The 22641-nt window shown below is 48.1% G+C and overlaps 1 protein-coding gene and 1 long non-coding RNA gene across 2 annotated transcripts; one reads left to right on the top strand and one right to left on the bottom strand.

Annotated features, from left to right (window-relative positions):
* Nucleotides 1-4411: 4411 nt before the first annotated feature.
* TRIB1 (tribbles pseudokinase 1) lies at nucleotides 4412-21803 on the bottom strand. Its single transcript, XM_082235816.1, has 3 exons — nucleotides 21110-21803; nucleotides 17557-17849; nucleotides 4412-8646 (listed from the first exon to the last, which is right to left on the bottom strand). The coding sequence occupies exons 1-3, from the start codon at nucleotides 21503-21505 to the stop codon at nucleotides 8178-8180; spliced, it is 1158 nt and encodes a 385-aa protein (XP_082091942.1). The 5' UTR covers nucleotides 21506-21803; the 3' UTR covers nucleotides 4412-8177.
* On the top strand, nucleotides 17858-20412 carry LOC309539692. Its single transcript, XR_014222958.1, has 2 exons — nucleotides 17858-19288; nucleotides 19337-20412. It is a non-coding gene; the product is annotated as an uncharacterized lncRNA (long non-coding RNA).
* Nucleotides 21804-22641: the final 838 nt, after the last annotated feature.

Here is a 22641-nt window from a genome sequence, read left to right as displayed (position 1 = left end):
CTTTTCTACCTGTGGAGCAACCAAGTGGGAAGTCGTGGGAGGGGAGAAAAACTGGACCCAGCTCTCCTTTTCAAATCTAAAGTTGGGAAACCCAGATGCCTACTCAATGTGGTTAGACTGTAACACCCATCAGCTACAGCCAGCAAAGCCAGTGTTCAGGGATGACGGGAGCTGGACACAACACTGGCTCCCTTCCCTACTTTAGAAAGAAATCTTTTTTGGCATCTCAGTGTTAGCCCTGCTCTCTACAATATGGGGAGACGAGTCTAAAAAGCCTGGGACCCACATTTTCATGGCCCTTGAGCAGCAATAGTGGCTCATTTAGCAGAAGTAAATGACAGTGGTACAGTGGTGCCTCGCAAGACGAAAAGAATCCGTTCTGTGATTCTCTTCGTCTAGCGGTTTTTTCGTCTTGCGAAGCAAGCCCATTGAAGGATTAGCGGATTAGCGCTATTAGCGGCTTTTAGCGGCTTATCGGATAAGCTGATAAGCGGCTTAGCGGCTTAGAAAAGGGGGGGGGAACCAGCAGGAACTCACAAGACATTGTCGTCTTGCGAAGCAAGCCCATAGGAAATTCGTTTTGCGAAGCACCTCCAAAACGGAAAACTCTTTCGTCTAGCGAGTTTTCCATCTTGCGAGGCATTCGTCTTGCGGGGCACCACTGTATAGAATCATAGAATCATAGAGTTGGAAGAGACCACAAGGGCCATCGAGTCCAACCCCCTGCCAAGCAGGAAACACCATCAGAGCACTCCTGACATATGTACCTCGGGTTAAGAACTTAATTTGTTCCGGAGGCCCGTTCTTAACCTGAAACTGTTCTTAACCTGAAGCACCACTTTAGCTAATGGGGCCTCCTGCTGCCGCTGGGCCGCCGGAGCACAATTTCTGTTCTCATCCTGAAGCAAAGCTTTTAACCTGAAGCACTATTTCTGGGATAGCAGAGTCTGTAACCTGAAGCATATGTAACCTGAAGCGTATGTAACCCGAGGTACCACTGTAATGTAGTTAGTGTTAACTTTGGAAGTGTATACTCAATTCTGACCAAACTAAGCATCCTAGAGGACTATCTATAGCAGGAGGCCACACCACTAGCATGGTCTAAACTCTGGCCATGCCCCCTTGGGCTGATGAGAGCTGGGGTTCAACCACATTGGGAGTTCCCCATTCCCCCTGCAGCACAGTCTAGAGACAGAGCATCCGCTTTGCATGCAGAATTTCCAGGTTCATGGTGGACCACAAGCTTAGCTACTTAACACTAATGCTATTCTAGGCTACATCAACAGTAGTGTGCAGATCAAGGGAAATAATAGTCCCACTCTATTCTGCCTTAGTTAGACCACACCTGGAATACTGTGCCCAATTCTGAGCACCCCAATTTAATAAAATAATAATAATAATAATAATAATAATAATAATAATAATAATAATAATAATTTATTTATGCCCCACCCTCCCCAGCCAAGACTTGGCTCAGGACTGCTAACACCGAATATAAATACAGTAAAAACATTAAAAACAAAAGAAAACCAAGCCAACAACTGATTAAAATATAAATTAGAATACAGTTTAAAATGCAGCCTCGTTTTAGTGGTAGCCTATAGATCAAAGCCATAAGGGGGGGGGGGGAAATGTCAAATATTCACTGGGGCCAACTATCCATGCTGGTCCTACATGGGCCAGCAAAAAGAGCCGAGGGAAAATTTATATACAAAATCCCATATAAGGGGTTCCATTAAAAAAAAAAATACATGGGGGGGGGGGTAGACTGAGTCCAGCCCAAAGGCCAGGCAGAACAGCTCTGTCTTGCAGGCCCTGCGGAAATATGTCAAATCCCGCAGGGCCCTAGTCTCTTGTGACAGAGCATTCCACCAGATCGGAGCCACAGCCGAAAAAGCCCTGGCTCTGGTTGAGGTCAGACTAACCTCCTTGGGGCTTCCAAAGTGGTGTTATTTACGGACCTTACGGTCCTCCATGGGGCATACCAGGAGAGGTGGTCCCATAGGTACGAGGGTCCTAGGCCACATTGGGCAATTTAAGGATGTTGACAAGCTGGAATGTGTGCAGAGGAGGGCAACCAAGATGATCAAGGGTCTGGCAACCAAACCTTATGAGGAACGGTTGAAAGAGCTGGGTATGTTTGGCCTACAAAAGAGGAGACTGAGAGGAGATATGACAGCCATCTTCAAATATCTAAAGGGCTGTCACCTGGAGGAGGGAGCATGCTTGTTTTCTCCTGCTTGGGAGGATAATCCTTGAGGCAATGTCTTCAAGTTGCAAGAAAGGCGATTCCGACTAAACATTCGGAAGAACTTTCTGACAGTAAGAGCTGTTCAGCAGTGGAACAGACGCCCACAAGAGGTGGTGGACTCTCCTTCCTTGGAGGTTTTTAAACAGAGGTTGGATGGCCATCTGTCATGGATGCTTTAGCTGAGATTCCTGCATTGCAGGGGGTTGGACTAGATCAGTGTTCCCCAACCTTGGGCCTCCAGCTGTTTTTGGACTACAATTCCCATCATCCTTGACCACTGGTCTTGCTAGCGAGGGATGATGGGAGTTGTAGTCCAAAAACAGCTGGAGGCCCAAGGTTGGGGAACACTGGACTAGATTACCTGTGGGATCCCTTTCAACTCTAAGATTCTATGATTCAATCCCACAAATACGATGAGCCCGGACAGTAGGTGAATCGTCCAGAGATGGATACCACCACTGAGGCTACCATTCGCCTCCAAAACACAAGGGCATCCATGGACCTCCGAAGATCTTAAGCAGGCATCCCCAACCTTCGGCCCTCCAGATGTTTTGGACTACAATTCCCATCATCCCAGCCCACTGATCCTGTTAGCTAGGGATCATGGGAGTTGTAGGCCAAAACATCTGGAGGGCCGAAGGTTGGGGGTGTCTGGTTCAAGCAGGCAGTCCTTTTGATATCTGTCCCCACTTCACGTGTGGTCAGAAGAAATTGCTTGGATGACTCAACTGACTTCCAGCTTGTGCCCATTTTGCCTGCCCTCATTTGCAAGCCTGTTCTCTCCTGCTTCTGCGGGCTTTTCTTCCTTTCACAACTGCACAAATATTTTGCATTTAAGTTGCATGCGTTCTTGTATGCACCTTCCCCTAGGTTTGTGGGCCAGCTAGGTGGCTTATCTCCTAGCAATGGAGGAGATTTTGTTTGGTCTGTGTATATCAAAGACAACCAGCCAAATTCCCAGTTTCCTGGACCATGAGGTGGTACATACACATTCCTTTTTTTTTTTTTGTCATAGAATCATAGAATTATAGAGTTGGAAGAGACCACAAGGGCCATCGAGTCCAACCCCCTGCCAAGCAGGAAACACCATCAGAGCACTCCTGACATATGATTGTCAAGCCTCTGCTTAAAGACCTCCAAAGTAGGAGACTCCACCACACTCCTTGGCAGCAAATTCCACTGTCAAACAGCTCTTACTGTCAGGAAGTTCTTCCTAATGTTGAGGTGGATTCTTCTTTCTTGTAGTTTGGATCCATTGCTCCGTGTCCGCTTCTCCGGAGCAGCAGAAAACAACCTTTCTCCCTCCTCTATGTGACATCCTTTTGTATATTTGAACACGGCTATCATATCACCCCTTAACCTCCTTTTGTCCATTTACTTCTCCATCAAATGGCCTCGGTCCAGTACAGTGGTACCTCGGGTTACATACGCTTCAGGTTACATACGCTTCAGGTTACAGACTCCGCTAACCCAGAAATAGTGCTTCAAGTTAAGAACTTTGCTTCAGGATGAGAACAGAAATCGTGCTCCGGCAGCGCGGCAGCAGCAGGAGGCCCCGTTAGCTAAAGTGGTGCTTCAGGTTAAGAACAGTTTCAGGTTAAGTATGGACCTCCAGAACGAATTAAGTACTTAACCTGAGGTACCACTGTATATCTGAAGGAGCATTTCCAACCCCATCATCCAGCCCGGACACTGAGGTCCAGCACCGAGCGCCTTGTGGAGGTTCCCTCACTGCGAGAAGCCAAGTTACAGGGAACCAGGCAGAGGGCCTTCTCGGTAGTGGCGCCCAACCTGTGGAACACCCTCCCACCAGATGTCAAAAGAGAACAACTACTACCAGACTTTTAGAAGACATCTGAAGGCAGCCCTGTTTAGGGAAGCTTTTAAAGTTTGATGTATTACAGTATTTTAATATTTTTCTGGAAGCCGCCCAGAGTGGCTGGGGAAGCCCAGTCAGATGGGCGGAGTATAAATAAATTATTATTATTATTATTATTTTATTATTATTATTATCATCATCATCATTCTTCCATAATGGAACCAAATGCTGTTTATGCACTGACCAGACCCAGACCCGATTTAGCTTCCCCAAGGTGAGGACCTCATTTGCCTCTAGTCTAGAGCATAACCCTGGGACTTAAAGGAAGAGAAAGACAAGTATTTGTTATGAAACCAGATTTATTAAACCTTTTTGTACAGGAATTCTCCAACATCATCATGTCGATTTTCAAATATGTACATTATTTACAAACATCCAACATAGTGTTATTAGCATGATACCTACCAATATATACAGATTCATAGGCAAGTTTGTGGATTTTTTTTCTTTTTTAAAAAAACAACAACAACTGTATCACAGATACAAATATATTAAAGCAATCACAAGAGCTTTAGTGCAATCAAGGTCAAAAATTAAAGTTTCACCTCTAATTCTCTTGATTCTATCAAGTTAGTATTGCCAGCCATTAATTCACATTTAAATGCTCTTTTGACACCTCGGGTTTTAGGACACTCACACACACCTCTACAGTCATTAAGAAAACACAAAACCAATCAGAAGATGGCAAGACATTATGTGGGAAGGTTCATAGCAGATGAGGTATAAACAGATCACAAGAGCACAGTGGCTCCACCCTTTTGACAAAGCTAAGCCTTAAGAAATAGTAGGATTCTTAAGCAACGTCCACATTTGGTACTTTGAATTCTGGGCTAAACAGGTATATCCAACCAGCTTTTCCCCACGAAGAATTCTGGGAACTGTAGTCCCATGAGATCAGCAATCTCAAGACAGCCCCAGCAGAAATACATTTCCCAGAGTTCCTTGAAAGGTAAAGGTAGTTCGCTGGTAGCATATCCCCAACGCTGATGAATACATCAGTTTCAGATACGGGATAAAAGTGTTTTTGAAACAAAACCTGGTTGGCGTGTGTTTACACACACACACACACCCACCCTTGCAAGCAAATCAACAAGAGATGTTAATCCATAGAGCTGTATGCTAGCCTGTTGACCCACACATTTTTCCACAGGGCACATCAACTGCCTCTGAGAAAGGAGAACCAACTGTCTCCCAAATGAACAAAAGTTTCCCTCTCTAGTTCTCTGGGTGATTTCCAGCTCACCCCGGGGCAAGTACCTATTTGCACAAACCGGAGCAGTCGTCTTTGTCAGGAGGAAGTTCATTACCACATCCAGGAAGCAAATGCTTATTCAAGTGTATTCATTATTCCACAAGAATTGGAGATACAAAAAACAACCACCACCAGTCACACATGAACATTTAATAAGGGGAAGAGATTTCCAGAGGGAGATTACTCTTGAACAGCCTGATGGGAAGGTGAGGACATTGTTTAGAAGCTTACTGAAATGAGGATTTGTTTTTGTTTTTGTTTTCCTTCTTGTGCAAAAGAGTGGTGCAAGGCATCAGAGAGCAGAGCCCACACACTGCCAACACAAACGTTGTTTCGGTATATGTAATAAGATCGGGCTTCTATCTGCCTCTCAGGTTCAGGTTGGGACACTCTGGGCTGGTGTTTTGGCATTCAGATAGATATCCTGGGCTACTTTTGGAGCGACACCTTCACACAGGAGCGCTAGGCACGTTCCTTAGGATCATTTGCCTCAGAAACCAAAAATGTCATGTTTTATAGCAAGGATGAGGAAGACCTGTGTCCCTTCAGATAGCTGATGGACTCCAACTCCCACCATCCCAGGCCGGCATAGTCAATGGCCAGGAATGATGGGAATTCCAGTCCAACTGGAGGAGAACCACAGGTTTTCTCACCGCTGGTTTAAAGAGCTCAGGCAGATGCAACACCAAGGCCAGAAGTAAGCTTTAAATCTGCACCCACCAAGGACCAATTCTAGCACTCAACGGAGGACACATTCATCAACCAAGTCAAGGAGATTGCTGCCTCTGACCCAGCAATGTCTCCTCCAACTGCTAGCAGTTCTTCAGAGGCTCGGGAATAAATACCTCCAGACCCGTGGGGTGGGGCTGTGTTGTTGCTGGACTACAACTCCCATCATGCTTGACCACTGGCTGATGGGAGGCAGAATATGAAGTTCCTCTTATGCTACATAGGTACGCTTTTCACTGGAGATGCCAGGGAGCTGTTTTGAGAATGCAAACCACAAGTCCTCCTTTTCTTGTCTTACGCAATGAGGCAATGCGGTCAGTTAGTTCAATGTCGGACCAGAAAGTTCCTGATCAGATGGGAAGATCAAGTCCCACTAAGCCTTGAGCAGGTCCCTACCTCCACCTGTTTGCCTTCAGCAGCCCCATCTGCGAAATGGGCACAGCGGTGCTCTGCCTTCCAAGATTATAAGGCTATGTACACAGGTGCCAGCAGCAGTATTGCATCACCTAACAAGTGCACCCCATTTTATGGCTAAGACACATCTGGCAGAGGGTTTGGGGGGGGGGGCTAGCTGGCCAATTCAAGTTTTCCGTAACCCTTCGTAAAGGCTTACACACCTCCTTAGAACAGGCATGGCAGAGGAGGAGGAATAGGGCCAAAGGGAGAGAATGTCAAAAGGAAACCTCACCTATAAGGAAGAAATCTGTGAACTGCTCCCCTTAAGGAAGAGTCCTAAAGTCTGCTAAAGAATTGGCTCCAAGGGAAATCGGATGTGGAAGCATTTGGAGACAGAAAGACAAGATTTGCTACCTGCACCGTCACACAAGAGACAGGGGACTCCAAGGTTGTAGGGGCTTTTGTGGCAGTTCAGAGGGCACCAACAGTCCTGATCTCATCAATCAATCAGACATTCCTGGCTTAGGCTGATAATGGGTTAGGAACGGGGTGGTCTGACGTTCAAGCCAATGGCAAAAATCCTCATTGTTTTAAGAGCCCCCGTATTCCAAAGCAAAACAATTCCAGTGCAAAGGCACCCAACCCCCTGTGCCTGTCGACCCAAGTCCACCCCAAAACATTAAAGTCCCAAGAATTCAGAGAGGAGCCCAATTCATCCCACAAGACGCATGGCCAACTTCTACAGCTGCCTGGTTTATCCACACCTTGGCCAGCACAAAGCCGTTACAGCTCTGTCGAAAAGCCAACGAGCTACAGTTTAGTTGAGGTTTAGATTTTGAAGTGGGGGGGGGAGGGCGAATTTGACAAACCAAGTAATTCCAGGTTAATCGCCTCCTGGAGGGCTGAAAACAGTAAAATGGGTTTCAAGCCGCAAACTCAGAAATGCAGCTAAGAAAAGGAACTGGCAAACTGGAGGCAGAAGGGGGTGATTCTCACATGTCAGGAGACACTAGCTCAAAACCAGTTAGATAATCTTAGCTATAAAAATAGACAATCTGGCTGATTATTATTTTTTTCACCGTGACTATCACAAGCCCCCCGCCTAGCACTTCAAGAACTGTGCCTGCATTCTCTCTTACATCACCAGCGAGGAGATTCTGTAATCTAAGCCAGCCCAGAGCCCTGTCACTTTGATGGATGAGAGACAGAGCAATCCAGTTGGCCCTTCTGTAGTTTCTACAATATAACCTTGCCTGCAGAACAAGACTGTGTGGATCTGAACATGGAACCAAGGAGCTACAAGGTGTTTTGCTTTCTCTTGAAAAACCACCCAACAAAGATTGCAAACTTCAGACTGCTTATTCCAGACAGCCCTGTGTGTAAAATTCCCCACTGAAGTTCAGAGCAAACTTTCAAAGTCACAGCCTAGAAGTCCCAGGCCGAAACGCGTTTTGCAAAGGTCCATTTGCTCCAGAGTAAGTCCCACAGGGATCCAAATGGGAATTCATGAAGAAGGCGAAGGATGTCAATCTCCTACTTGCAAGGGTACTACTGTCCTGACCGCAGCTCAATTTTTGGGAAGGACCACAGAAAACGAAGACAGAGGCTAGAAATTAAAGACTGCAGGAGAGTGTGAGAGGCTTCTTGTCCCCCGAGGCAAAAACCCAGAGCTAGCAAAAGAAGGAGCTAATGTCGTCGTCCTCGCTGGATTTCTCAGGAACAACCTGATCGGAGGCTCTCATGTCCTGGTTGGCGTAACCAGATTCCAAAACAGAGTCAAACCAAGGATGGAGCAAGATTTCTGGAGCTGCGAGTCTCTCAGAGGGCTCCCTCCTGAGCAGGCTTCGGATAAGGCAACGGGCTTTGGGAGAGACATGGTCCGGAATGCAGAACTGTCCGCGCCGGATTTTAGAAAAGAGGGCAGTAGGGTCCGAGTCATGGAAGGGGTAACGTCCCACGAGGAGGGTGTATAGCATGACTCCTAAGCTCCAGACGTCAGCCGACTTGCCAGAATAAGTCCCCATCGTGTTAAGGATCTCTGGGCTGACGTAGGCTGGGCAGCCATGCTTGTCCGACAAGGCATCGTCCTCCCCTTTGATGATGTGTGTGTCCTCCAAGCTTTCGAGCCGGATCTGCGTCCTGGAGAAGAGGAAAGAGATTGAGGCATCGGTTACCAAGCAAGGCCAGGTACTGGCACAGAGGAGGAAAGTTGACTGGGGGGGGTGGGGAAAATGTTATCATTGCATGAAGAAGCTCCCAGTTTCAATCCCAGAGATGTCCCGGTAGAGCCGGGACAGTCTGCTGTCTGAAACCTTGGACAGCTGCTTCCAGTCAATATAGACAATACTGAAGGAACTTTTTATCATATGTGGTGGGAATGTAGAGAAGTTAAAAAAATTTGGGAAATGATATATAATGAATTGAAAAAAAATGTTTAAAATGACATTTGTAAAAGAAACCAGAAGCATTTCTGTTAGGGATTGTAGGACAAGACCTGCCAAGAAAAACAAAGAATTAATTTATGTATGCTACAACAGCGGCAAGAGTCTTGATAGCACAAGGATGGAAGAATGAGGACATCCCAACGAAAGAAGAGTGGCAAGAAAAACTGATAAGCTATGCAGAGTTGGCTAAATTGACATACAAACTGCGGGACAAGGACAACTGTGACTTCAAAGAAGAATGGGAACTTTTTACAAATTATCTAAAAAGACAACAAAATGAACTGGACTCCTTGGCAGGTTTTGAATAAACACACAAAAATTTATTGATTGATAACATGATAGATAGACAAGCCAAGGATATGTATAATTTTATAACATGCAGAGAATACTATGTGCAGAGAAATCAGAGAGAGGGGCTGAGGGAAGTTTTTGGTGGTGGGGAAGGAGGGATGGAAGGGGGGGAATAATGTATGTGATTATATGGTTTGATAATTTGTTATGCTGAAATTGCTTAATTAAAAGATTTTTTTTAAAAAAAAGACAATACTGAGCTAGATAGACCAATAAGACAGTTTCCCTAGTCGCTTTTCCACACAAGGGCGAGCAAAATGAGTCACAAGACAAGGACAGAAACACAAGGAAGGCACGCCAACACGTAATTTCAACAAAGGGTCCAGCAATGGTGGTAGACTCCTTTATTGTATGTTTTTAAGCAGAGGTTGGATATGAGAGGCTTCAATTGAGATTCCTGCATTGCTCTACGTTTCTCTCAACCTATCAGATCTCAAAATACATGAACCAGAGTCAGGGATGATAACATAACCAAGAGCCAGTTCCTCAAGAATGGCAAGTGTAGGGAATTGGCAAACAGTTTCGTCACATCCTGGAGATAAGAACCGCCCCCTTCCCAAATGACAGCGACTATGTTGTATCCTGGGACACGGGTGGCGCTGTGGGTTAAACCACAGAGCTTAGGACTTGCCGATCAGAAGGTCGACGGTTCGAATCCCCACAACAGGGTGAGCTCCAGTTGCTTGGTCCCTGCTCCTGCCAACCTAGCAGTTCAAAAACACGTCAAAGTGCAAGTAGATAAATAGGTACCGCTTCAGTGGGAAGGTAAATGGCGTTTCCATGTGCTGCTCTGGTTTGCCAGAAGCGGCTTAGTCATGCTGGCCACATGACCCGGAAGCTGTATGCCGGCTCCCTCGGCCAATAAAGCGAGATGAGCGCCGCAACCCCAGAGTCGGCCACGACTGGACCTAATGGTCAGGGGTCCCTTTACCTTTATGTTGTATCCACGACCTGTACCAAAAATGGAAGACTTGCTCAAAACTTTTAGATTAAGGATCTAATTCTGTGTGTTCAGAATTAAGTCCTACGGAACTCAGTGAGGGTTACTCCCAGGGTAAGTGAGCTTAGGTTTGCAGCTTCCACCGATCAGAAACCATTACACACAAACCGCTGCGGAAAGGTTTCTGCATGTCGTGCTCATCATTGGTTGACTGTAGCATCAAGAAGTGACTCAGGCTATGATGAATGGGAAGCCTCAGATCACAGACCACAGCCAGAACTTTCATGATCCCCCACCAAATGAAAACACAAAGGCAAGGCTTTTTGACTGAGATAAGTCACAAGCTCCGGGAGAGGAGAGATTATTTATGCACGTGAAGGAATGAGCCGGACGGGAATATAGTTCCTGATGTCAACACCATGGGACAACTGAGCCACTCAGGACCACTTCAGTGGTGCAGGGCAATTTCCCTGGGCAAATAATATATCAGAGAAACACACTGCGAAGACACTCACAGACATCACTCTGTGACTGCCACACCTACCGATGCCAGCACTCAGGTGACACAGCTCGGTAGGCGAAGCACAAGACTCGTGCTCTCGGGGTTGTGGGTTTGAGCAAAAGGTTCTTGCATTGCAGGGGATTGGAGCAGACACCCCACGTGGCCCCTTCTGAATCTCCAATTCTACAAGAACATTACTCGTTTGCTCCGGCCTTGAGGATTTCAGTGTGACGATGCCAAATTCACAGGGCAGAGATCCTGGGCTGAAGCCAGCCGAGCCCCGGTGACGTCAAGCCTTAACTGGCTGGTGGATCGCAGCCAAAACCCACATCCCTTTTGTTCCTGATATAGTCACAGCACTTTGGGCTCAGATATGCATTGCCACCACACACACAAACACACACACACATACAAACGGGCCTTGCAGGGTATATACCCTGCTTTTAAGCAAACACCCCATTTCCCAGAGGTTTTCACCATTTAAGTTGCCGTTTTTTACGTTAAGTTGGTTAGATATTCTCTGGCTCCTGCAGGGCTCCCTGCTCAGTAAGCCTTCCTTACAGTTTTTGTTGGCCTGTAAAATGCATTGATTTGCTCGCTGTCCTCAGGGTGACCTTCCTGTCCTCTAATGCAAAAGATTCCTCTCCCTTCCCTCCCCAACTCCACCGGATGGTTTTCTAAGCGGAAAATATGACTCAACCTACCCTCGCCTGCCCTCCCACTGCCTGGCGGGGCATCCAAACTCTGCACCTGTGCTTGCCAGGCTAATTGCTTAACCCTCTGATTACCAAACAGGGAAGCACATGATACGCTCCCTGCGCAACGCTTCGGTTTCCAAATTCACAGCACTGGATGCAAGCTGCTATTTTGGCTAGCGGTTGTTGGGGGGGGGTTGTTTGCTTTTCTCTACAGGACAACTTGTCATTTCTGCTGCGAAACTATAAATCTGCAAGCAGGGAGGGAAGAGAATTATTTGGCTACAAGGCTCCAGTCTCGATTTTTGCTCACCAGGGGGATGGTTCGTACATGCATGCCCCCTGGCCCTTAGGTGTTATTCAGCAGCTGATGACTTGGGAGCAGAATGCGTGATCCAGTTTCACTTTTTGTGGGGGTGGGGGTGGGCGAGGGGGCACACTGGGTGAAAATGCAGGCTCCATTTGTGGCGCTTTGATCATTCTGGCCACCCCATAATGCTCACACTCAGCACTTCCATAAATAAGATCAGAGCGGGGTTTTTTTTAAAAAAAAAAAAGAAAGAAAATCCACAGTCTGCTCTGCAATTGATTGGCATACATGGCACACAATTTGAACTCACTTCCTAGGGCAGATGCCAAGCCCTGCAATAGATTACTAAGTCCTTTCGACCCCTCAAAAAAAAAAAAATTACACTCACTACCAGATCTTTTTTTAAAAAAGCAGAAAACAAATTTGTGTTGTTGCACCTGCCTATTCCTCCATGCCCATTGACATTTTTAAAGTAAAAACTAAACCAAATAGCATTAATAATAATAATACTGTGGCTTCCAACAGGTATAAAAACTTAACAAACTATCTCTCAAAGTTCCTCGCTCTGCAATGTCAGACCAGGCCCCCTCCCTCCAAACAAACGAAACTAGATTGCATGCAGAAGCCCCCAGATTCAATTCCCAGCATCTCCAGTTAGAGTGCCGGGGGGGGGGGGGGAGAGACACACCCTGCCTGAAATCCTGTACAGCTGCTGCCAGTCAGTGTAGACAGTACTGAGTATAAGTCAGATTCCTGTTTTCCTAGATTTACTGTGGTGTTTATTGTGGGGCGGCTGTACGAAATCAGAACTTATGAAATGCAACCGCCACCTCTTTCGTACAGTAGCTGGAAGCCTCCAAAATGGCTAGAAGCTCGCTTTCCTGAGTCTCAAGCCTCCTTTAGATGGCATTGCACACGGGAAAGACGTGATATTCTGCACCAAGAAAGCAATGTGGGCAAACTGAATGCAAAAAGGAGCCTTGCAAACAAGCTGCCCTTCAGGAACTGCTCTGCCAGGCTGAACCAAAACTTCCTTATTCCTGTCCAGGAGCAGATTCTCCCACCTGTTTGGAGATTACTGTGTGGGGTGCCTTGAAGCAGATCAGAGAATCCAGGGGTTATATGTTTGAAACGCAGGAGAACCAAAACCTGCGGGAGCTTAACAGCCACCTTTACGAAGGAGAAACCATCGAAATGATGCACAGTCATAAACATCACCCCAACGCAGGCTGCAATTTGCACACTCCCTAAGATCCAACAGCTGACTATGGCATCACTTCAAAGTAATGCGTGGATTGCAGCCCTCAAGTGTGAAACTGTTTCTGCTGATGTCAAAAGCAGAACTCCCACAGAGTTCAAATGGGCTGGAGTTTCACACCTATTCGGGCTACCCACATAACACCCAACTGCAGGTTATCTTCAAAGAGTTTTGCAAAACCTGCCAACACTTTAGCAGCAGCAGTAGCATCCTCGTCTTCTCATTTTCAGTTGTATGCATATATATTTATAACACACACAGAGAGAGACAGATGAGGCTCCATGCTTCTTGCACCACCTTTAAACTGTCGACCCCTTCCCATGGCCTGTAGATACACAGTGAAAACTGCATCAATCCTGTGGACAACAGTACGCCAGGTCTGCAAAAAGAAGCAGAGCAAAGCAACCAGGTATGGATTGCAAGGCTGAGCACCGTTTGTGAATCAAGAGCTGGTTTCTAGAAGATGTGCTCTCTCTCCAGCGTTAGAAATTTGCCAGGCGCATTTTGCACCTGGCTATCGGCCACTCGCCACCAAGCGAAGGCACCCAACGTCTCCTCCATCTGGATGTGCGTGTCTGGGAATCCTTGGATCCTGACCGTTTTTCGCACGCTAACGACACATCCTGCAGATTCCTATCCCTTCTAATTTTATCTGCACAATCAGAATGAATTTCAGGAGCTGCAAAGTCATGTTGAAAAATACAACTCTTGAGCCGCCTGGCCACAAAATGGCAACAGGGCATTGTGTTTTGGCACCTGTAACCCTGGTTTAAGTAGCTATTTGGCGCCTAGCTTATATATCGGAGTTTCTATGAAGATGATGGACTTTTCAGAGCTAGCCGACCTCACCGGAAGAGTCCGCGACCAGAAGGAATGGAGGAAATTCAAAGACTATTTAGTTAAATATGCTAAGATAATTTAAATAGAAATACTTGCAAACACCAGATAGGCTCAGGATTTAAATATGTGATGTTATAGAATAACATGTTTAAATTTAATATGAAAAGGAAAAAAGACGTTAATTGATTCAAGTAAGTTTTATGAGAAATTTGTTTTGGAAAACTGTTACAATGATATATATTGAAACTCAGCCAGGTGGATTTGAGGAAGTCACGTAACAATGTTATTAAGAGTGGAATAATTACAGTTAGGATTTATGTTTATAAATTTTGGAAAAGCAATACATTTTGGGGGGGGGAATTATATACATATATATATATATATATATATATATATATATATATATATATGCAGGTTTTGGTGTCTTCGGGTGTCTTCCCGTGTAAGAGTCGGGGTGTCGACTCTGTTGACACCCCGACTCTTACACGGGAAGACACCCGAAGACACCAAAACCTGCATTCCTGTACCCGTGAAAATCTACGAAAGCATATATATATATATATATATATCAGAGTTTCTAATATTGGCTCTTCCCCACCAACCCCATACAAATCCCTCCCTGAGCATACAGTGGTGCCCTGCAATACGAATGCCTCGCAAGACGGAAAACTCGCTAGACGAAAGAGTTTTCCGTTTTGGAGGTGCTTCGCAAAACAAATTTCCAATTGGCTTGCTTCGCAAGACGAAAATGTCTTGCGAGTTCCTGCTGGTTTTCCCCCCTCCCCCCTTTTTCTAAGCCGCTTATCAGCTGATCCGATCAGCAGATAAGCCGCTAAAAGCCGCTAATAGTGCTAATCCGCTAATCCTTCAATGGGCTTGCTTCGCAAGACGAAAAAACCGCTAGATGAAGAGAATCACAGAACGGATTCTTTTCGTCTTGCGAGGCAGCACTGTATGTACAGCTATGGGTAACTGGACAATCATGGGACAGAGAGTAATCCCAGCCGTGTCTCTGCTTCCAGTAGCTTGTGTCACGTGACAACTGCAATAACACAAGCCCTGGCCAACCCTGGATAGTTAACTACATGCCTGTTCAAATGCAATGGAAATCCATGCTCTAGGGAAAGGAGGGTGGGGGGAGGAATCTGCGGACACAGGAGTTGCACTTTGCTGAGGCTCACCCCCAACCATTGTTCTGAGAGCACCAGCGTTGTGTCAGCATCAGACCCATGGGATCTGAGTGCATAGCTTGACTCCTGAATATCAGTACTGCCTTGAACAATTCATCGCAAGTACACACTGTGCCAACTGCAACCCATTTCTCTCGCTTCACCACCCCCAGCCAACACAATTCTCATTCACGGTCCGTGCCCAAATGTAAACCATTTGAATATGCAATACTTAAGAATGACACCAAGGTGTAATTTGCTGCCGTCCTGCCAGACACCTAGCCCTGTAATCTCAACGAGACCTGGAGTAACACATGACCCAGCGCAATCCACAAACCAGCTGAGCCAGTCTCCGCACACCTGAACCAATGACCCACCCGGATCCTCAACAAAATCAAGACAAAGCTTTTCAGATTCTACATGGTTTAAGTCCAGCTGAGTTCAGGGGAGCTCTCGCTTATAGGTCGAACTTGAGAAAGCACCCTCTCGGTCCTGATCAGTAATTCCTTTGCTTGCAAAGGAAGCAGCTTAGGAGCAACTTCACAGATGGAAACCTCCCTACAAAGGGGTGCATCGTCCACAAACACCACGCAAGATTTAATTTCATCGCAGGCATGCAGATTGGGAAATCAGGATTTGGCAAAGAAATCCCCGACTTCGGTACGTGCCATCTGCACATATGATGGAATGTATGTTTTCTCCCACACCTAAATAAAATTGTCGGAAGCTTGGCGGTCCCCATCTAAAGCTGGAAGACTCAACGCACTACTCTGGCAGATGGATAGCTCAGCTGGTTAGAGCATGGTGCTGATGACGTCAAGGTTGCAAGTTCAACCCCCCCCCATGAGATACTATTCCTGCATTGCAGGCAGCGGTTAGATCAGGCATGGCCAAACCTGGTCCTCCAGATGTTTTGGGACTACAACTCCCACCATCCCTAGCTAACAGGACCAGTGGTCAGGGATGATGGGAATTGTAGTCCCAAAACATCTGGAGGGCCGAGTTTGGCCATGACTCGACTAGATGATCCCTCCCAACTCTACAATTCCACAATTTCCCTGGACGGCGGGATGTAGCACAAATAACAAATTCATTGAGTTACGATAAAGAACAGCCCCCAAGAGGCCAAGATCCAAAGAACAACTCAGTTAACCCACTGCACCAGCACCGGATTCAGGAACTGTGTGGGGCGTCAATTTGCTTTAGCTGCTGAGCGTAGAATCAAAATCCAACTACTACTAGTAGTAGTAGTAGAAGAAGAAGAAGAAGAAGAAGAAGAAGAAGAAGAAGAGTAGTTTGGATTGGATATCCCGCTTTATCACTACCCTAAGGAGTCTCAAAGCAGCTAACATTCTCCTTTCCCTTCCTCCCCCACAACAAGCACTGTGAGGTGAGTGGGGCTGAGAGACTTCAGAGAAGTGTGACTAGCCCAAGGTCACTCAGCAGCTGCATGTGGAGGAGCGGGGAAGCGAACCCGGTTCCCCAGATTATGAGACTACCGCTCTTAACCACTACACCACACTGGCTCTCAAACTAGGCAGACATACAGTAAAATAATACTCTAGATCCCTTGCCAGAAACAAGACAGATGTTTATATAACATAACTAATGTGGTGCAAAGGCAAAGAAGGTGCGTTTTGAACCAGGAAGTCCAAAGTTCAGATCTCTTGACTGCCATATACACAAACCAACTGGCTTGGGTATGCTCCCATTTTTATTTTGGGTATAAAACTACAGGGTTGTTGCACAGATTAATGTGATAGTGACACTTGCAGCAGCCCATGTGGTGGCCTCTGTATGTTGCCGGGAAACAACTGCCATCACCACGGATCATCAGCCTCCCCGGCCGGGGCAGATGGAAGCGGGGATTGAAAAAACACCTGATGTTTCTTATTATAAAGGAAGCACTCTAAGATATTCTGCAGACAAAAATGTATAGCGAAAAAGAGGACATGATGGTGGAACCTACACACATATAAAAAACCGCTTTGAAAACGCTTTATTTGAAAACGTTTTTAAAAATACATCCAATTCTGCGTAGCTCACTTTCACCATCTAGAGTCACATTTGTATATTGCAGTTTGCAATGCCTTTAAAACGTTTCACTTGCAGTTGTGTAGCTGAGTCCTACGGCGACTTGGCCCCCACCAAAACTTCCTTTGGCTCAACAGACCAGTCAAACCTTCTCTCCTAAAGCGGCTTCTATGCCAATACAGGTACGCAACTTGCAGCCAGTGGGCCAAACCTGGCCTTGCAACCACCAGCTACGGAGCAGAGGGGTGCAAATACAGGGAATGCAGGAATCTGGCATGCGTTTGATGAGTGAGGCATTTGATCCTCCTAGCAACAGGTTTCCAAGCGAGGAAAGCCCCAGCTCCACCTTGAGACTCTGTTCTACCACCAAGGAATGCCCATTCCCCTGCAAAGCCCTGGGGGGGGGGGAGTCATGGCTTTTTTGCCCTCCACCCAAACTAGCTGAAGAAGGCGTTCTCCCCAGAGTGTACGGGGAATGTTAAGACAACCACGAACCCCTTGCTCACCTTTCTTCACTAGAAAACACAAACTTCCTGAGCTTGAGGTCCCCCAGCACAATGGCGGACTGGTGGCAGTGGGCAACCGCCGAGACGATTTGCTTGAAGAGACTGGCCGCCTCCTGCTCTGGAAGACGCTTGCAGCTCCTGACGTAGGAATGCATGTCGCCAAAGTCCTTATCGAAGAAGACGTAGGCTTTCGTCTCCCCGAGAATCACTTCCACGATCCCGGTGATGTTTCTGTGCGACGGCAGCTGGATGTAAGGGCGGATCTTCTCCTGGTAGTGTTTGAGGGGGAAGACCTGGAAAAAGAGGAACAAAGGGGTTAGAGAATGGGGATTCGCCAAAGGGATTTTCATACAGACAAAATCTAAGTTGATGGACATAGCTTGAAACATCCACCGCCTTCAAGCAGCAGTGGAGAACTTGTGGCCTTCCAGATGTTGTGGGACTACAACTCCCACCCTCCTTGACTGCTGGCCATGGCTGATGGGAGTTGTAGTTCAGCAACCTCTGGAGGGCCAAAGGTTCCCCCACCCCTGTTTTAAAGCATTAGAAATCAAAGAGGGAGCAGGTGGCACAAATTGCAGAGAAGGAGGAATGACACACTGTTTAAAAGGGGCAGAGAAAGGGAAGTCGGGAGGGTGATTATTAAAAAAAAATATTACACATTTTCTTAATGGTGTCTGTTGAGATAAATGGATTTCAATGAAATGCACAAGGGGTTGCGTGCTGATAAATTCATGGACCATGGCATGCATATCAACAGCTACCAGCCAGAAGAACTGGAGAGCTTCCACTTGGGAGTGGCTGTATATCTGGAATTGTTACTGGAAAGAGGTGTGCCCAGCCAGAGACATCTGGTTGGCTGCTGATGGAATCGGAAGGCTGAACTCATCTAGACCAGGGTTTCCTAAACTTGGGTCCTCCTGCTGTTTTTGGACTACAATTACCATCATCCCTGACCACTGGTCCTGCTAGCTAGGGATGATGGGAGTTGTAGTCCAAAACCAGTTGGAAACTCAAGTTTGGGGAAACCCACAAAGTAGTATCATCCCCAGACCCAAGGCATTTGCATAGCCACACCCCTTTCTGTCCCACGCCAGCTTGAAACGCCGGCCAATTCCTAGTTCTGCACACTCACAATTACTGAAGAGAAAGGAAACCCCATTTTCAGCACCAACAGCAAGCCGGCCACCCTGCCAGAAACCTCCTGAAAGCAAAGCGCCCAAGTTACGTGTGAGCTCAGTTCCCGAGGCTTCTCTGCCAGCCCTGAAAAAGTACCTCTGGGTATGCAGTGGGAAAGAGAGAGAGAGAGAGGAGCTGGGAGAGGCATTTAAAACCCTCCACCCTCCAATCTGTCTGCGGTGATTCAGACAAAGGCGATGGCGACCGAGCTCCCATTTCGGAGCATGCCAAACTCTGAGCAAGGGAAGGAGAGGATTAAGAGCCTCTCTCATGCTTTATTCACAGATGTTTTGCAAGACTTTGGGCATGTTCTCCAGCTGACCTGCAAGGGCTCTGCTGGGTTACTCACATCCTAGGCCTGACTGGAAACTGTGACGTACACACAGAGTGTCATCATTCCAGTCCAGGCAACCCGGCAAGAGACTCCTCACCGTGGGAGCCCCATCGTCCTCTCCTCCCTTCCCAACTTAACTCCCTGTCCATGTCATTTCAGCTGTCTCCAGTTACTGCAAACGAGAAGTGTACGGAAAATTAACAGTCACCGAATTGTAGAGTTGGAAGGGGTCTCTGGGTCCATCTGGTCAAAGCCCCTGCAATGCAGGAATCTCAACTAAAGTGGCTATTGGCCCTTATTGCTCTAGTATCAGAGGTGTTTATGCCAGGCTGCATACAGATCATACATTTATAAAAAGCACATTCTTTCCCTCAAATTATTCTAGGTACTGAGGCTTAGCTTCCACTGAGCTACAATTTGCAGCAATCCTTAAACCGGTGAGTCCAGTCACAATCAGTCTATCAATGGCCTGGTTGAGCTATTCCAATGGAAAGAGATTCCTTGCTTGGGGGAGATCTGTGGGGCTGCTTGCAAAGCTCGATTAAAAGATCCTTGCAGTCTGACCTCCTAGGCACTTTCACAAGCAGAAATAGGTCAGAACTGCTACAATAAAGTAAACCAAGGAGCAGCAAACTAAGCCGTGTTGCTACTAATTTGGCATGCAATATCCACTGAAACCTTGGGCACATTTTCTCTGTCCCCTGCCGCTTAACAAAGCCTAAATAGGGGTAAGTGAAATACATGATTATTCTCCCCATGTTAATTCCTGCCTCCTTCCCTCCCCCACTTCCGTCATCTGCCCTGTACCGAATCTTGTCCTTTCATATTTTCTAAAATCTGTCGAAGAGACCTGTGTAACTCAAAAGCTTGCCTCCCAGTTTGAAGATGAAATAAAACGCATCTGGCTTGTTCCAGGCTATGCAACTGTTAAGTGCTGCAATCATCCAGGGACTTGCTCCAGAACCATCTCATTTATTTTAATGGGTTTGCTGCAGAGCGAGCAAGTGCGGGAAGGCCGTCCAGGTCTCCACAACTGCACCTCCTACGAGAGAGCCCGGAAACAGCAGGTGGCAGCAGTAAGCCCCATCTCTCCAGCTACTTGCCCTGCTCAAAGAGACTGGGGAAATATTCAAGGACAGGGTGAGTGTGCGCGTTTTATTTAAAGAGCTGAGGACACCTCATGGAAAACTTGGAAAGCTCTGCTAGTCTCAGCCAATTCTTGCTTGCGTACTATTCTGCAGGAGGGAAGCGGAAAACAGAGGAGGATGACGGAGGAGAAACTTAACCCTTCTTTGTCAAGTGTGGGGAATCTTTCCAGATGGCTTCCAACCCAACCCACCCCACCCCCAAAAAAAAACACATAACGCGGAGAAATCCAGCCCTAGTCTCTGCACGGATCTCCACAAAAAGAACACAATCTAAGGTTGCAAAGTTCTGCCGGCTCAGTGCAGCCCCGACCTAATTCGTCTACATCATGTTTTGCAGATATTTGCCTGCTGGTACCATCATTACATAAATCCAGCGCCCACTACGATCCTATTTCCCTTCACAAGCCCATTCTTACACGCGTTTACTCGGAAAGATCCCAAACCACGCTCAATGGCACTGACTCGCGAGAAAGCGCGTCTAGGCATCCACATCCTTTCGGATCACGGGAATTCCAGGAACGTGTGGAGCCCATGAGCTTGCCAGTGGGTCACCAATCCGTGTTGTTTCAAATTCTGCCCCCAAACCTTCCACCTCGCGCACAAGAGTCCCTATCCACGCGCCACTTAAACCCGAGATTCTGATTCAGAAGACCCGATTCGGCTCGCGTGTGAAAACACCGGATTTTCAAGGCTGTTACGCACGCTTTCCTCAAGGTAGCCAAGTTCCACTGAAGTTTACTCAATGGAGCTTGCTTCCTTCCTTCCGAGCGCAATCGCCGACGGCGGGGCCGAGGCTGGCCGGTCCCCCTGCTTTCCAAGGCGCAGAGGGGGCTCCCCCCAAACACGACGAAAGGGTCGGACGCCCGTCCGAAGCGTCCCCGGCGGCGCTTACCTTGCAGCGCAGCTCCCGTCCGGTGTTGATGTCGAGCGCCCTGGAGACGTGATCCCGGTCGGGCAGGGGCAACAGGATGTAACCGGCGACCAGGCTGGGGCCCTGCGCGCTGCCGTTCCCTCCGGGGGTGCCCGCAACCGAGCCGCCACCTCCGGGGGCCGGAGAGACCGGCCCGCAAGGCGATCCGGGCGCGCTGAAGCAATCGTGGGGCGCCGCCGCCGCGCTGGAGCAGTCGACGGCGAGGCGAGCGCACTTGGCGGCGGGCGGCGCGTCCTCGGCGCCGTCGTGCAGCAGGAGCCGCTTGGCGGGCGCGCACCGGCAGCGAGGGCCTCCCGCGCCGGCTGCCGGCGGGTGCAGGAGCACGGCGGGGCTGCGGGGCTCGAGCTGGCGGCTCATGGAGCTGGCGGGCGGCGGCGATCCGAGCGCGGTGTGGCGCGCGAAGCCGGGAACAAGGCGGCCAAGGAAAGCGGTTCCGGCTGCTGCTGCTGCCGCCCAATTAATTGTCCTTCTGCGGCTGATTCAGGCGACCTCCTCCGCTGCGAGGGAAGCAGCGCTCCCGGCCGAGGCTTGTGCAATGCCGTCCAGCAGCCTGGCGCGCATCCCCTCCTGCTCTCCTCCTCCCTCGACGGAGAGCGCCCGGCCCCAACTGCAGGCGCGCCCCTCCGCTCAGCATCTGCCGGCAGCGCGGCCAAACTCCCGGGAGCTCATCAAAGTTCCCCGTGACGCAAGGGGAAGCGGGCGGGGCCTCGGGGAGCCCGGCCTCCCATTGGCGGCCTCGGCCCCATTCAGCACGGCAGCAGCCGGCGGAGCGAGTAAAAAAGGGAAGAGAGCGAGCGATCTCCAGCCAAGCAATGGGAAGAACCCGCGAGGAGAGAGGGAGCGCCTTTGTCACTCGCCTGGGGCGCACCGGGGCGCTTCAGTACGGCGCGGGGTGGAGCTTAGAGCCCTGGGCTGGGAGATCGGGGTTCAAGCCCCCCTCGATCAAGCTGGGAAAAGTTGGAGAGCAGTGGAAGAAACGCTCAAAGGCAGCAGCCTTCTCCGACGTTGCATTCGGGCCCCGAGCGCGACTTGCAATGGGTGCGAGAAGCCGCCGGCTGCTCTGGAGGGGAAGTCTCGTCAGTCTCGTGTCGTCATCCCACCACGGCCACCCATTCCCCCCACGTTTTCCCAATCTTAAATTCAGTTCTCCACATTCAGCCATGAATAATAGAAAGGGAGAACTGCAAAGTTGGAAGGGAAGCCCGAAAAACATCTCCAGTCCAACCCCATGCAATGCGCAGGGAATCGAACCTGCAACCTTGGCGTCACCAACTGAGCTATCCAGATGCACATTTGCACATCAGTTTTGGAATTCGTTTTATTCAAAAACAAAAAACAAACCCTTATGAAAACGCACCAGCATTTTAGTGCAAAATGTATCCATTTTTGCATGCGATTTTGCCCCATAGGCACATTACTTTTGCAAGCAATTTCTCCCTAATGTTTTTGCATGTCATTTTCCTACAGATTCCCTGGTTGGAGCCTTTTGCATA

Source organism: Podarcis vaucheri (genome assembly GCF_965113315.1).
Source record: "Podarcis vaucheri genome assembly, chromosome: 8".
NCBI classification, from domain to species: domain Eukaryota; kingdom Metazoa; phylum Chordata; class Lepidosauria; order Squamata; family Lacertidae; genus Podarcis; species Podarcis vaucheri.
Note: the sequence above shows the minus strand (reverse complement) of the source record. Positions and strands in the feature narration are given on the sequence as shown.